The sequence below is a fragment of the Barbus barbus genome, assembly GCF_936440315.1.
Source record: "Barbus barbus genome assembly, chromosome: 17".
In the NCBI taxonomy this organism is placed as follows: Eukaryota; Metazoa; Chordata; class Actinopteri; order Cypriniformes; family Cyprinidae; genus Barbus; species Barbus barbus.
The window spans coordinates 31,415,268-31,430,458 of NC_136745.1; the positions used below are offsets into that span (position 1 = coordinate 31,415,268).

General features: G+C 43.7%; 1 protein-coding gene across 1 annotated transcript; it reads right to left on the bottom strand.

Annotated features, from left to right (window-relative positions):
* Positions 1-986: 986 nt before the first annotated feature.
* On the bottom strand, positions 987-14,164 carry otop1 (otopetrin 1; the record flags this gene model as incomplete). The annotated part of the gene is made up of 7 exons (XM_079438785.1): positions 987-1,157; positions 5,785-6,384; positions 6,796-7,064; positions 12,160-12,290; positions 12,700-12,758; positions 13,323-13,459; positions 13,789-14,164. 7 exons carry the CDS (start codon positions 14,162-14,164, stop codon positions 987-989), a joined length of 1,743 nt encoding a protein of 580 aa, XP_079294911.1.
* Positions 14,165-15,191: the final 1,027 nt, after the last annotated feature.

Below are 15,191 nucleotides of genomic sequence, written 5' to 3' on the forward strand. Positions count from 1 at the left end.
TTACAGTCAGAAAAATCCTCAAGTGCAAGTGATATACCTGTGCATTTATGATCAGTTATGCTTCTGATCACACTGCACAAACTGATCACACTTCTTCCTCAGGACTGTTTTCCTGAACAAATATCTAAATTAAATCAAGAAACATTTACTGGAGAAGCACAATGACTGAAGATATCAAGTCTTGTTTTCTGAAAATCCGATCAAAATCAAGTCAGTTAAAGATTAAATCAAGAACAAATGTCTGCCAATGAAGATTATTTTTCTGACTACATTGGCAGAAGAAACTCACTCAATTTAGATAAAAATGTCAGAATTCAAGACTTAATATCGTAACTCATTTCCCTTTCCAAGCAAATGCATCTTGATTTGAGAATGTTTCGATATTTGTACTGAAAAACAAAACAAAAATACAGAGTTAGAAAGTCGGCATCAGGATCAGCTGATTTGATCTCAATTCACCAATCAATTAATTTCTCCTTCATTTAAATGAGCATTTGCATAGTTAAACAATTAAAAACTACAATATGCACCATATGTTTGCTCAATGACCTGCAAGATTCAAGGATTTTCCAATCAGACGTTGTACTAAAAACATTCAGGATTTAAACCCACTTGAGAACTTGATATAAGAGAACATCATCCTTGATCAAGTGAAGATGTGTGTGTGTGTGTGTGTGTACGTGTGTGTGTATGTGTGTGTGTGTGTGTGTGTGTGTGCGTGTGAGTGTGTATGTGTGTGTGTGCACGTGTGTGTGTGCGTGTGTGTGTGTCCGCGTGTGTGTGTAAACATTACTGAGGAGAGTGTGAAGAATCTTCAGGCCTGAGAACCTCTAGTCTGTCAAGTTATTGAGAGCATCTTTAAGAGGCGATCGAGTCCATGAGAACCGGATCCGATCACAGGGGTTCTGAACACATGAGCTTCCTCAGACCAGTGTTTGTGTGTCTGTCAGTGTTTGTGAGCACCAGATAGAGTCCTCCACACACCCTCAAACCTTCCTGAAGACCTCGAAGAGCGACGCCACCGAGTGCATGCGGTAGAAGAGGTTCATGGGAATGGCCACGTTCAGCACCGTGGTCCAAACGCTGTAGCCGAAGGTCTCCTGCTCCAGACCGTTGTCATACTGCGGCCGGCAGCCGAAGGCCGGGAGAATCCACAGCTGGACGCAGAGAGAACAACAAAACATCATTTGTTTGGAGCCTGACAGTTGTGGTCACCAGCAACTGATATTTTATGGACAAGAGGACAAACATTATGCTCCAGGTAGGGCTGGGCGATTTTTCAGATTTTATCAATTAATTCGAATTTAATGTTTTGCCACGATTTTAATTTTTTAGAAATCGAGGAATCGCTATTTTGAATAGAAATATTACCAAACGTTAGAATTAGACACTTTGACAATATGCCAGTGATAACAGTAAAGAGAATAGAACGATCCAACCGCACGTGATTAACTGCTCATATCACACAGAAACAGCTTTTGTGTTGATAAAGATGAGACGCGGCAGTGGAAGAGGAACAACATGCCAGAAGATGAGAGTGAACTTCTTTAACTTGAGCGCAGTGTTTATAGAATGCTGTTTAATGTAAGAGTCAAACACATCCATGTTTACACAACATTTATAGTTAATAATAGTCTACTGCTGTTATAACTTCAGCCATTTTCAATTACCTTGACTTTTGAGAATTTTTAAAGCATTTTCCTCGTACTATTTCTGAACATATAATATGTATAAGACACATTTGTACAAGATGTAGTTGTAGATCATGCATCTTTTCTGCAAAGATATTTAACAAGTGATTTGTTTAGCATTTACATCATGTGTGCTGCACTCGGAACAGAATTCTCTTTATCTGGAGGATTAATAAAGAAAAGGTTACTTTTACTTTAATTATGTTGTAGTTACATTTTAAAGTTGACAAGTTAAAAATCGTTAAAAAACAATGAGAATCGGTCAAATGTTTTGAAAAAAAAAAAGAGACGTCGAAAAAAATAGATTTTTTGTTTTTGTTTTGCCATATCGTCCAGCCCTAGCTCCAGGATGTACCTTGGTTTTGAAATCATGGTTTAGTATGTTTTTGGTACACCAGCAGGAAAAACAAAACATGTTTATTTTTTTCTTTTATTTTTTCTTTTTATTAAAATATATTACATCTAAACTGCTCAACAAAGTGTAGCTTTGTCTTTAGATAAAAATTTTTGCCAACACTGCTGCAATCCACCGCAACACACTCTTTGTACTTCCGTTTATGGCACTGTTGTAAATAGGGAAGACATGTGAAGTGCTTCCACTTTTAGATGAAAAATATCTGAGCAGAAATGTATGTTTCAGTCAGAATTGCTGCACTCCCATTGTATTACGCTCCATCTGTCGGATGCATTCAGCGAAGTACAGGTGCTGCTCAATACTCAAACTGATGCCTCCTCACATCTCTGTCCTTCAGGCCATGACCGAATCAAAGTTAGCCATCTTGAAGGACATCTCAACCCTCTAATTGTACTGTGAGAAGTGAGTGAGTGAGCGAGAATACACAGGTGTATCTTATTCAGAAGTGTTTCTTGCTGAAAAACCTGATGCATGTTTAAATTCTCCTCCCCCTTCACAATCATTTTAATTTGGATTTTACTTTTGCAGTTTAAATAAACCATACATTTCACATATTTCAACAGTGCATCTCACTTTATTAATATTTATTATGACTGTCTTAACCGAACTTCACCATCAGGGCAGATCCCCTGAGCGCAGCTGATGACACTCGAGTGATCAAGAATATTCTAGAGAGGAAATGAGGAGATTAAATGAGGAGAGGACACGTGGAGAGGAAATGAGGAGAGGAAATGAAAAGAGGAAGTGAGAAGAGGTAATGAGGAAAGGAAGTGAGAAGAGGAAATGAGGAGAGGACGTGAGGAGAGGAAATGAGGAGAGGACGTGAGGAGAGGAAATGAGGAGAGGAGGTGAGGAGAGGAAATGAGGAGGGGAAGTGAGGAGCGGAAATGAGGAGAGGAAGTGAGGAGAGGAAATGAGGAGAGGAAGTGAGGAGAGGAAATGAGGAGAGGAAGTGAGGAGAGGAAATGAGGAGAGGAGGTGAGGAGAGGAGGTGAGAAGAGGAGGTGAGGATAGGAATTTGGAGAGGAAATGAAGAAAGGAAGTGAGGAGAGGAGGTGAGGAGAGGAATTTGGAGATGAAATGAGGCAAGGAAGTGAGGAGAGGAAATGAGAAGAGGAGGTGAGGAGAGGAAATGAGAAGAGGACGTGAGGATAGGAATTTGGAGAGGAAATGAAGAAAGGAAGTGAGGAGAGGAGGAGAGGAGAGGAATTTGGAGAGGAAATGAGGAAAGGAAGTGAGAAGAGGAAATGAGGAGAGGTAATGAGAAGAGGAGGTGAGGAGAGGAAATGAGGAGAGGAGGTGAGGAGAGGAAATGAGGAGAGGAAGTGAGGAGAGGAAATGAGGAGAGGAAGTGAGGAGAGGAATTTGGAGAGGAAATGAGGAAAGGAAGTGAGAAGAGGAGGTGAGGAGAGGAAATGAGGAGAGGTAATGAGAAGAGGAGGTGAGGATAGGAATTTGGAGAGGAAATGAAGAAAGGAAGTGAGGAGAGGAGGAGAGGAGAGGAATTTGGAGAGGAAATGAGGAAAGGAAGTGAGAAGAGGAAATGAGGAGAGGTAATGAGAAGAGGAGGTGAGGAGAGGAAATGAGGAGAGGAGGTGAGGAGAGGAAATGAGGAGAGGAAGTGAGGAGAGGAAATGAGGAGAGGAAGTGAGGAGAGGAATTTGGAGAGGAAATGAGGAAAGGAAGTGAGAAGAGGAGGTGAGGAGAGGAAATGAGGAGAGGTAATGAGAAGAGGAGGTGAGGAGAGGAAATGAGAAGAGGAGGTGAGGATAGGAATTTGGAGAGGAAATGAAGAAAGGAAGTGAGGAGAGGAGGTGAGGAGAGGAATTTGGAGAGGAAATTAGGAAAGGAAATGAGGAGAGGAGGTGAGGAGAGGAAATGAGGAGAGGAAGTGGGGAGAGGAAATGAGGAGAGGAAATGAGAAGAGGAGGTGAGGATATGAATTTGGAGAGGAAATGAAGAAAGGAAGTGAGGAGAGGAGGTGAGGAGAGGAATCTGGAGAGGAAATGAGGAGAGGTAATGAGAAGAGGAGGTGAGGAGAGGAAATGAGAAGAGGAGGTGAGGAGAGGAAATGAGAATAGGAGGTGAGGAGAGGAATTTGGAGAGGAAATGAAGAAAGGAAGTGAGGAGAGGAGGTGAGGAGAGGAATTTGGAGATGAAATGAGGCAAGGAAGTGAGGAGAGGAAATGAGGAGAGGTAATGAGAAGAGGAGGTGAGGAGAGGAAATGAGAAGAGGAGGTGAGGAGAGGAAATGGGAATAGGAGGTGAGGAGAGGAATTTGGAGAGGAAAGGAGAAGAGGAAGTGAGGAGAGGAAATGTGGAAAGGAAGTGAGGAGAGGAAATGAGGAGGGGAAGTGAGGAGAAGAAATGAGGGGACGAAATGAGAAGAGGAGGTGAGAAGAGGAGGTGAGGAGAGGAGAGGAAATGAGAAGAGGAGGTGAGGATAGGATAGGAATTTGGAGAGGAAATGAGAAGAGGAGGTGAGGGGAGGAATTTGGAGAGGAAATGAAGAAAGGAAGTGAGGAGAGGAAGTGAGGAGAGGAGATGAGGAGAGGAATTTGGAGAGGAAATGAGGAAAGGAAATGAGAAGAGGAGGTGAGGTGAGGTGAGGTGAGGAGAGGAATTTTGAGAGGAAATGAGGAAAAGGTAGTGAGGAGAGGAAATGAGGAGAGGAAATGAGAAGAGGAATTTGGAGAGGAAATGAGAAGAGGAGGCGAGGAGAGGAATTTGCAGAGGAAATGAAGAAAGGAAGTGAGGAGAGGAAGTGAGGAGAGGAGGTGAGGAGAGGAATTTGGAGAGGAAATGATTAAAGGAAATGAGAAGAGGAGGTGAGGAGAGGAATTTGGAGAGGAAATGATGAAAGGAAATGAGAAGAGGAGGTGAGGAGAGGAAATTGGAGAGGAAATTAGAAGAGGAAGTGAGGAGAGGAAATGGGGAGAGGAAGTGAGGAGAGGAAATGAGGAGAGGAAATGAGGAAAGGAAGTGAGGAGAGGAAATGAGGAGAAGAAGTTAGAAGAGGAGATGAGGAGAGGAATTTGGAGAGGAAATGAGAAGAGGAGGTGAGGAGAGGAAATGAGAAGAGGAGGTGAGGAGAGGAATTTGGAGAGGAAATGAGGAAGTGACGTGAGGAGAGGAAATGAGGAAGTGAAGTGAGGAGAGGAAATGAGGATGCACACATAAGACATAAGAAGATCTTAGAGCCTGCACACACTAAAATTCCTGCCAACATTTAGATTTATAAAAATGGTCTTTGAATCCTGCTTGTAAAGATATATGTGGACTTTTCAGTCCCGTTTCAGTATGATTCTGTCTCACTCTGCTGTCATGGGCTTTTTTCCCATTTCCCATTTACACAATTTGCATTGTTAAAAGCGCTATAAAAATAATATTAACTTGACTTGACTTTCCCTATTCTACCACACACACACTATTCTAACATAAACAACTATTCTCACATTCTAACAATTACACATTTTTGTGATGGAGGGCCTTAGAGCTCCTATATGAAAACAGACAGTTTATGATTACTACTAGTGTGTATAATGCATAGCAGTGACTAAAATCTGTATTTTAGGTGTGGGAGTGGCATATGTTGAGTTTTGATATTTGGATAGGGTCATTGGGCTTGTCACACACACACACACACACACGCAGACTCACACACACAACAGTTCTCACCGAGATGTTACACATGAAGAGGAAGATGGTGATGTTCTTCAGAATTTGCCTCTTCCTCCCGGGCGTCACGTCGAGCCGGTTTCCCACAGGAAGTGTGACGTCAGTCTGCTTCCTGCCGAACGCCGCTCTGTTCTCGGGCATCTCTCCCTCTAGAGTCGTGCAGTGCTTCTCCTGCGTTTCATAGCCGCGGTTCACGATGCCGTCGTATGGTGGCGTGACGCAGAACACCTCGGTTGTGAGCGCGTCGTCTGGATCCCTGCGGCGGCGGTACAGCGACTCCACGATGAACAGGTTCTGCACGCACTTCTCCAACACCAGCAGCAGCGAGTACGCCAGGCAGGTCCAGCGGAAGCCAGGAGAGCCGCGTCCCGCCGCAGCAACCGCCACCACGCTGCACCACGACATCAGCCACGAGCCCAGCGACGAGCCTAGCAGCAGCTCTGCGTCCAGCGCACGCGCCGGGTTCGAACCCGTGTCCATGGGCCAGGCCTCCAGACGGTACACCAGCAGCCCGGCTCCGCTCGCGACACACATGCAGCTCAGCATCACCACGCCATAGCAGTAGAACATGGAGACGGCGGCCTGCGGAGACTTCTCCACCTACATCAGGTACACCACCAGAGTTTTTTATGAAAACAGACTATTAATGATTACTACTAGTGAAATTGTGTATAAAGCATAATGGTGCATTATTAGCTATAAAGGTGTTATAAGATAAGCTATAAGATATGTTGTGTTTTGGTATTTGGATTAGGCCATTTTGGGCTATTTTTAATCGGCCTTTGAGCTGCTTTTGTTAGTGACTTTAACATTACCAGTAGAAACCCACAGGGACCATTAGTGTCTCCATTAAATCAATACAATTCGCTTTATAACCATTAAACCCGTTTTACAAATGAGGATGTCCCCAAAGGGAAGATTTTGGAGATTTTGTCAAGTTTTGTCACACACACACACACACACACACACACTCACATGCACACACACATGCAAACATGCACACACACACACCTGGATCAGGTACACCACCAGCACGGTGACGGAGCTGGCCAGCGCCAGCAGACCCAGCATGGGGCCGAGCAGCAGACCCGGGCTCCGTGTGCTGGGACGCTTGCGGTTGCTGTGGAGGTCCAGCGTGCGGCCGATGTTCTTCCACATCACTAACAGCATGGCCGAGACGAAGATGTGGTACTCGATGTTAAAGGGGTAAAGGTAGTAGAGGCTGGTGGAGAACATGGAGCAAACGCTGGTCGTGCAGTTACAGTGCGGCTCCGCTTCCACTGCACACACACACACACACACGAGCACACACACGCGCGCACACAACACACACAGAGAGACAATCAGTTGATATACGCTCCGATTCACGCAATGGGATTCAGTGTAAACAACGGGAACACATATGTGATCGTGGACCACAAAACCAGTCATAAGGGTCAATTTTATGAGATTGAGATTTATACATCATCTGAAAGATGATCGTTCCATTGATGTATGGTTTGTTATGATAGGACAATATTTGAAAATCTGGAATCTGAGGGTGCAAAAAAAAATCCAAATATTGAGAAAACCTCCTTTAAAGTTATCCAAATGAAGGATAACATATTACTAATCAAAAGCAATGCATATTACTAATCAAAAATTAAGTTTTGATATATTTATGGTAGAAATTGTACAAAATATCTTCATGGAACATGATCTTTACTTAATATCCTAATGATTTTTGGCATAAAAGAAAAATGTATAATTTTGATCCATACAATGTATTGTTGGTTATATATTGCTACAAATATACCTGTGCTACTCATGACTGCTGTTGTGGTGCAGGGTCACATATAGAAAATTCAGTAACACTCTACAATAATATTCCACTGGTAAACAGCAGTTAACATAACCCAGGGTTATTATAGTTAATAAAAACCATAGTAAAAATGTTTGATCTTGAAATAAAAGTTTACTGAAATAAAATAGAATTTGTATTTAAAAAAAAGAAGCTTAAACTTACTTTATTTCAGCTACTTGACAAAAAAAAAAACACTGCTCATTTTCCTTTAAGATGGGTAACACTTCAGTATAGGGACCAATTCACACTATTTGTTTATTAGACTAGTTGTTTATTAGCATACCTATTAATAACACATTGGCTGTTTACTAGTACTTATAAAAGCACATAATCTCAAACAGTAGAGCATGACCATATTCTGCATCCCTATTCCTACCTAATACCTAAACTTAACAACCACCTTACTAACTAACTATTAATAAGGAGCCAATTAGCAGTGGATTGAGGCAAAAGTAGTAGTTAATGGTTTGTTAATAGCGAAAATTTGACCTTAAAATAAATCGTGACATTAAGTTGAATGTGAAGTTTTAAAATAATTACAACTAAAACTGAAATAAAAATTCATATAAACTACATTGACATATACAGTATCTCACAGAAGTCAGTACAACCCTCACATTTTTGTAAATATTTTATTATATCTTTTCATGTGACAACACTGAAGAAATGACTATGCTACAATGTAAAGTAGTGAGTGTACAGCTTGTATAACAGAGTAAATTTGCTGCCCCTCTAAATAACTCAACACACAGCCATTAATGTCTAAACCGCGGGCCACAAAAGTGAGTACACCCCTAATTGAAAATGTCCAAATTGGGCCCAGTAACCATTTTCTCTCCCCGGTGTCATGTGACTCGTTAGTGTTACAAAGTCTCAGGTGTGAATGGGGAGCAGGTGTGTTAAATTTGGTGTTATCGCTCTCACTCTCTCATACTGGTCACTGGAAGTTCAACATGGCACCTCATGGCAAAGAACTCTCTGAGGATCTGCAAAAAATAATTGTTGCTCTACATAAAGATGGCGTAGGCTATAAGAAGATTGCCAAGACCCTGAAACTGAGCTGCAACACGGTGGACAAGACCATACAGCGGTTTAACAGGACAGGTTCCACTCAGAGCAGGCCTCGCCATGGTCGACCAAAGAAGTTGAGTGCACGTGCTCAGCGTCATATCCAGAGGTTGTGTTTGGGAAATAGACGTATGAGTGCTGCCAGCATTGCTGCAGAGGTTGAAGGGGTGAGGGGTCAGCCTGTCAGTGCTCAGACCATACGCCGCACACTGCATCAAATTGGTCTGCATGGCTGTCGTCCCAGAAGGAAGCCTCTTCTAAAGATGATGCACAAGAAAGCCCGCAAACAGTTTGCTGAAGACAAGCAGACTAAGGACATGGATTACTGGAACCATGTCCTGTGGTCTGATGAGACCAAGATAATCTTATTTGGGTCAGATGATGTCAAGCGTGTGTGGTGGCAACCAGGTGAGGAGTACAAAGACAAATGTGTCTTGCCTACAGTCAAGCATAGTGGTGGTAGTGTCATGGGCTGGGGCTGCATGAGTGGAGTGATTCACGCCGTCTTCACTAACCTGCTGCTGTGGTGTAATGGAGTGATGTCAGAAGCTGAACATTTCCTCAACAACCACAGGAGACGCCTGACTGCGCGAGTGTTAAATGGTTAACTGGGCCCAATTTGGACATTTTCAATTAGGGGTGTACTCACTTCTGTGGCCAGCGGTTTAGACATTAATGGCTGTGTGTTGAGTTACTTTGAGGGTACAGCAAATTTGCTCTGTTATACAAGCTGTACACTCACTACTTTACATTGTAGCATAGTGTCATTTCTTCAGTGTTGTCACATGAAAAGATATAATAAAATATTTACAAAAATGTGAGGCATGTACTCCCTTCTGTGAGATACTGTAAATAAATATAAATATACATATAGTGTATACATAGATAGATAGATAGATAGATAGATAGATAGATAGATAGATAGATAGATAGATAGATAGATAGATAGATAGATAGATAGATAGATAGATAGATAGATATAGATAGATAGATAGATATAAAACTGAAAACTAACAATGAGAACTAATTCTAAAGCATTTATTAATCATAGTAATTTTAACATTTACTAATACATTAATAAAATCAAAAGATTATATTATTTAATGGACCTGAGAAATATGAAATAACAGTTGTGTTTTTATTACAACAAAGATTAATAAATAATGTAAATGAATAACACATGTATTACTCATTGTTTAGTAATGTTAGTCAATGCATTAACCTACGTCAACTAATGGGACTTTATCATGAAGTATGATCTGAAATCTTCGCTAGATTCAGAATGGTAATACACATCATCACGGAGTCCACTGGAGTTTGAAATAGAATTGAAAGAAATTAAACACAACAGCACACAGTCATTTTTCCTACACAAGGGACAAAACAAACACAGAAATGTTTTCTGACTCTCTGATGCCATCTAAAGGATCACCTCATCCAGTTCACCATCAAACTACTGTAAAAACTTCTGAGAGAGGAGAGGAGAGGAGAGGAGAGGGGAAGAGGAGAGGAGAGGAGAGGAGAGGAGAGGAGAGGAGAGGAGAGGAGAGGAGAGGAGAGGAGAGGAGAGGAGAGGAGAGGAGAGGAGAGGAGAGGGGAGGAGAGGAGAGGAGAGGGGAGGGGAGGGGGGGAGAGGGGAGGGGAGGGGGGGAGAGGAGGGGAGAGGGGAGGAGGGGAGAGGAGGGGAGAGGGGAGGGGAGAGGAGAGGAGAGGAGAGGAGAGGAGAGGAGAGGAGAGGAGATGAGAGGAGAGGAGAGGAGAGGAGAGGAGAGGAGAGGAGAGGAGAGGAGAGGAGAGGAGAGGAGAGGAGAGGGGAGGAGGGGAGAGGAGAGGAGGGGAGAGGAGACGAGAGAAGAGGAGGAGAGGAGAGGAGAGGAGAGGAGGGGAGAGGAGGAGAGGAGAGGAGAGGAGGGGAGGGGAAGGGAGGAGGGGAGAGGAGGGGAGGGGAAGGGAGGAGGGGAGAGGAGGAGACGAGAGAAGAGGAGGAGAGGAGAGGAGAGGAGAGGAGAGGAGAGGAGAGGAGAGGAGGGGAGGGGAGGGGAGAGGAGAGGAGAGGAGAGGAGAGGAGAGGAGAGGAGGAGAGGAGAGGAGAGGAGAGGAGGGGAGAGGAGAGGAGGAGAGGAGAGGAGAGGAGAGGAGAGGAGAGGAGAGGAGAGGAGAGGAGAGGAGAGGAGAGGAGAGGAGAGGAGAGGAGAGGAGGGGAGAGGGGAGGAGGGGAGAGGGGAGGGGAGAGGAGGGGAGAGGAGACGAGAGAAGAGGAGGAGAGGAGAGGAGAGGAGAGGAGGGGAGAGGAGGAGAGGAGAGGAGAGGAGGGGAGGGGAAGGGAGGAGGGGAGAGGAGGAGACGAGAGAAGAGGAGGAGAGGAGAGGAGAGGAGAGGAGGGGAGAGGAGGAGAGGAGAGGAGAGGAGAGGAGAGGAGAGGAGAGGAGAGGAGAGGAGAGGAGAGGAGAGGAGAGGAGAGGAGAGGAGGGGAGAGGAGAGGAGAGGAGGAGAGGAGAGGAGAGGAGAGGAGAGGAGAGGAGAGGAGAGGAGAGGAGAGGAGAGGAGAGGAGAGGAGAGGAGAGGAGGAGAGGAGAGGAGAGGAGAGGAGAGGGAATCTGTCCAAAGATACAGTTTATGTGTCAAAGCAGTTTTATTTGTGTTCACTACATGTTTTTAATTGATTTTTTATGTTTTAAAATACAGTAGTATTGTGAAATAGGCTTACGATATTAAATAGCTGTGAATATATGTTAAAGTGTAATTTATTTCTGTGATCTGCAGCTGTATTTTCAGCATCATTACTGCAGTCTTCAGTGTCACATGATCTTCAGAAATCATAATAATATACTGATTTACTGATCAACAAACATTTCTGATTATTATCAATGTTGAAAACAGTTGTGCTGCTCAATATTTTTGTGCAAACTGATACATTTTATTTTTTCAGGATTCACAGATGAATAGAAAGTTAAAAAAAACAGCATTTATTTGAATCAGAAATCTTTTGTAACATTATAAATTAATTTACTGTCACTTTTCATCAATTTAATGCATCCTTGATGAATAAAGGTACACAAATCTAATTGACCTCTTTATCATATTGAGCTTTTGAACAGTAGTGTATATGGTATATTTCTATTAATTTCTATTGCTTCAATCAAAGGGATAAATAAAGGGATTGTTCACCTAAAAATGATCATCATTTCTCATGTCGCTCCACACCTGCATGACTATGTCTTATTTTTTTACTAAGAACTTTTAGTGGTCTCATGGATGCTTAAGTTTCTTCATGCATCCAAATCAATAAAGAACCTTTATTTTGAACAGTGAACAGTGACAAATGCCCACACACACCTGCTTTTATGAAATAGAGAGAGAGAGAGAGAGAGACTATAGCAGAGGAAAAATCCCAGACTCCTCCCACAGTGAGCAGAGCACTCTGAAAAACACTATTGTCCGCTCACACACACACACACACACACCTGTGGACAGATTGGCGTATCCCAGCGCAGTCAGGCGTCTCCTGTGGTTGTTGAGGAAATGTTCAGCTTCTGACATCACTCCATTACACCACAGCAGCAGGTTAGTGAAGACGGCGTGAATCACTCCAAACCTGCTCAACACACACACACACACACACACACACACACACACACACACACTGGTGTTTCACATGATCAGATTCATCATGTGAAGCTGAGACCATTTCATCAGCATCTCCAGTGAAATTACACGTGGAATCTGCTTCTGAGTGACGTGTGTCTATGTTGACTCAACACCTTCTAAAGGCATGCATTGACTGGACTGCAAGTGCATTCAGAGTATTGTGCTGTGAACTGATGAAATGCATATATAAGTCACTTCAGATAAAGCATCTGCCAGATGCATGAATGCACATCATGTGTATGGCAGAACTTCTCCTGCATCTGTCTTCAGGACTCAATCTCTGTTATTTGTTCTCATCTGGAATAAAAGTATCTGCTGCTACATCAACAAAGACGGAGATAGAAGCGTGTCTGTACCTTTCAAAAGTTTCATATTTCTTGATGACATCTTTGATGTGGAACCAGAGGAAATGCACCTGCAATCAAGATCAAACACACCGACATCACAGAGTTCACTTCAGAACTAATGAACTTCACAACTGAACTGATCTGAATAATGCCTCTATTGTCTTCTGTAGAGCTTCGTTACAGCTGAAACTGAATACGTTTCATAACTTAACATAATTAATACTGCTATTTTCCTGTTTATTTCTGTCCCAGATTAAAAAAAGGAACATATTGCTAAAGTTCCCATTAAATGTCACTATTGAATATTCTCTAAAAGTCAAGGTTTTGTTTTAATGAATGTTAAAGGACTGTTTCATTTAGTCATTGTACAAACATTATGTGAATGTTACTTTTGAATGTTCTCTGAACTCTCTGAAACAAGAAGTAACATTTAAAAAATTCCATGAATGATGCATAATGTTTTTTGTGTTTTAACATTATTAATGAGATATTTTTGGACGAACGTTCTATTAACGTTACTCAAAGAACGTTTGCTCATAACTTTGAGAGAACATTCTGATAGCGTTAGCTGGAGTGAAGCTGCTTTGAATAAATCCGCATAAAGTGCTACAGACATAAATGTGACCTCTCACCTGAGATATGGTGTGCAGCGCGTGCACGATGGGATAGACCCCGAGCACGGCGGAGATGCACGAATGATATCCGACGAAATATCCGATGCGGAACGCGTCCATGATGAGCGACAGCAGCGCCAGCATCGTCAGCCCCCCTGAACACACACACAGCACAATCCCTCATTCTCAGGCACGCTCAGCGAGGCACAGTTAGTGTAACCCGATCTCATAAATGTGCGTGTCAATGCCACGATTTTCTGTTTGGCGTGCATATAATGCGCAATTTGTAAATTTAGGGGTGTGGAGTAGATGCGTATTATATGTACACCAAAATACGTATTATATGCACGCAAAACTGCGTAGTATATGCACGTCAAACATTATATGCATGCCAAATCAGTTTCTGCATATAAATAGCACGTATAATACAAAAAATCGTGCATTTTCATGAGACCGGGCTAAGAGTTCAGTAACCGCGCGTCACCTCGGATCCAGCTGGTGCCCGCGTGCGCGTCTCTCTCCGGCACCTGACCGCGCTCCCGCTCCCTCCGGATCATGTAGCAGAGCATCCAGACGAGCTGCACCAGCATCAGCGCAGTGATGAAGGCCAGCAGGTGCTCCTTCTTCACCGCGGGACCGTGCTGCGCCAGCGCGAGCATCACGGACACGCCGATCAGCAGCAGGTTGGTCCCGTACTGCGCGCTCAGCGTCTCCGCGTTCTTCTGAGGGTACTTCTTGGTTAGACTCACCTTGAGCTTGGAGAAAAGTTTCTTCTCCGCGTTCGAGGAGGATGAGGAGGAGGAGGAAGCGGGGCTGTATTTGTTCAGACACATGATGTCCAGGCCATTGTGCTCCACCATGGTGCCGTCGATCAGGGATTGATGCGCTCCGCGACGCGGACATGCTCAGTGCGCGTCCATCGCTGCTATATACCTCCTACAGAGCGCGGCAGATTAACGCGGATTGAGTTTCATTCATCTGCGAGCTACTGGAAAAGCGACTGTGCCAAGAACCTTCATCAAGCATGCGTTCGCGCTGCGTCTCCACGCTGCTCCTCGCGCCGCGGTCAGATGTGAAGCACCAGTGCGCTTTTCCTCGGCCTCCAGCGAGCTTTCAGGATCTCGGGTTTCACTGGTCAAAGCCTCTTTATGGACGGCCCTTTGTTGAGCGCAGACTCGTATAACGGATGTGCAATCAGAAGAATGCGCGCAACTCGAAATCTGCGTGCGACGGATTGCGAAACGTGGCTGAAATCAGACGCAGCCTCTTCTGAAGAAAAGTTTGCGGGAAGAAACCGAATTTGACGGTGTGCTCGATTACAGAGAGACCCACAATTAGATGAAACCGATCCGGGCCAGGGAGCTCCAACAAAAGAGCTTCTATTATAACGGCTCTGACCTGGATTACCGTGCGCACGCACCGCGTCAGCCTCCAGTCATCCCGTGCGTTCAGTCGCTGGAGCTCCGCCGTGATCCGGATCAAAGGTATCGAGACGCGCACGCTGGTTTCCGCTGATCGACCCTGGAGACCTTTGATAAAGTCTGACAGATGCGATCACGCGCTTATCATCATCATCATCATCACAGAGCCATTCTCTCGTAATGTCATCAGCGAGCGTTTGATCAGGAGTGCGCTGTTGTTGTAAATAAAGATTACTGGAGTAACTTCAAAATGTCATGTTTAATTCTGTGTTATAGCGTGTTTCTTTGTAACTAATTGGGTCATTTAGGCCTCTAGCAATTTCTGAGTGAAAATTCGGATTGTTTTATTAGGGAACCGCATAATTACAGAAAATAAATTCTATTGGTATTTCTGTTAGAATTCAGAACCAGTCCTAATGGGATCAAATCATGAGATCCGAGATAATAACTGAAGTTCATTTTTAAG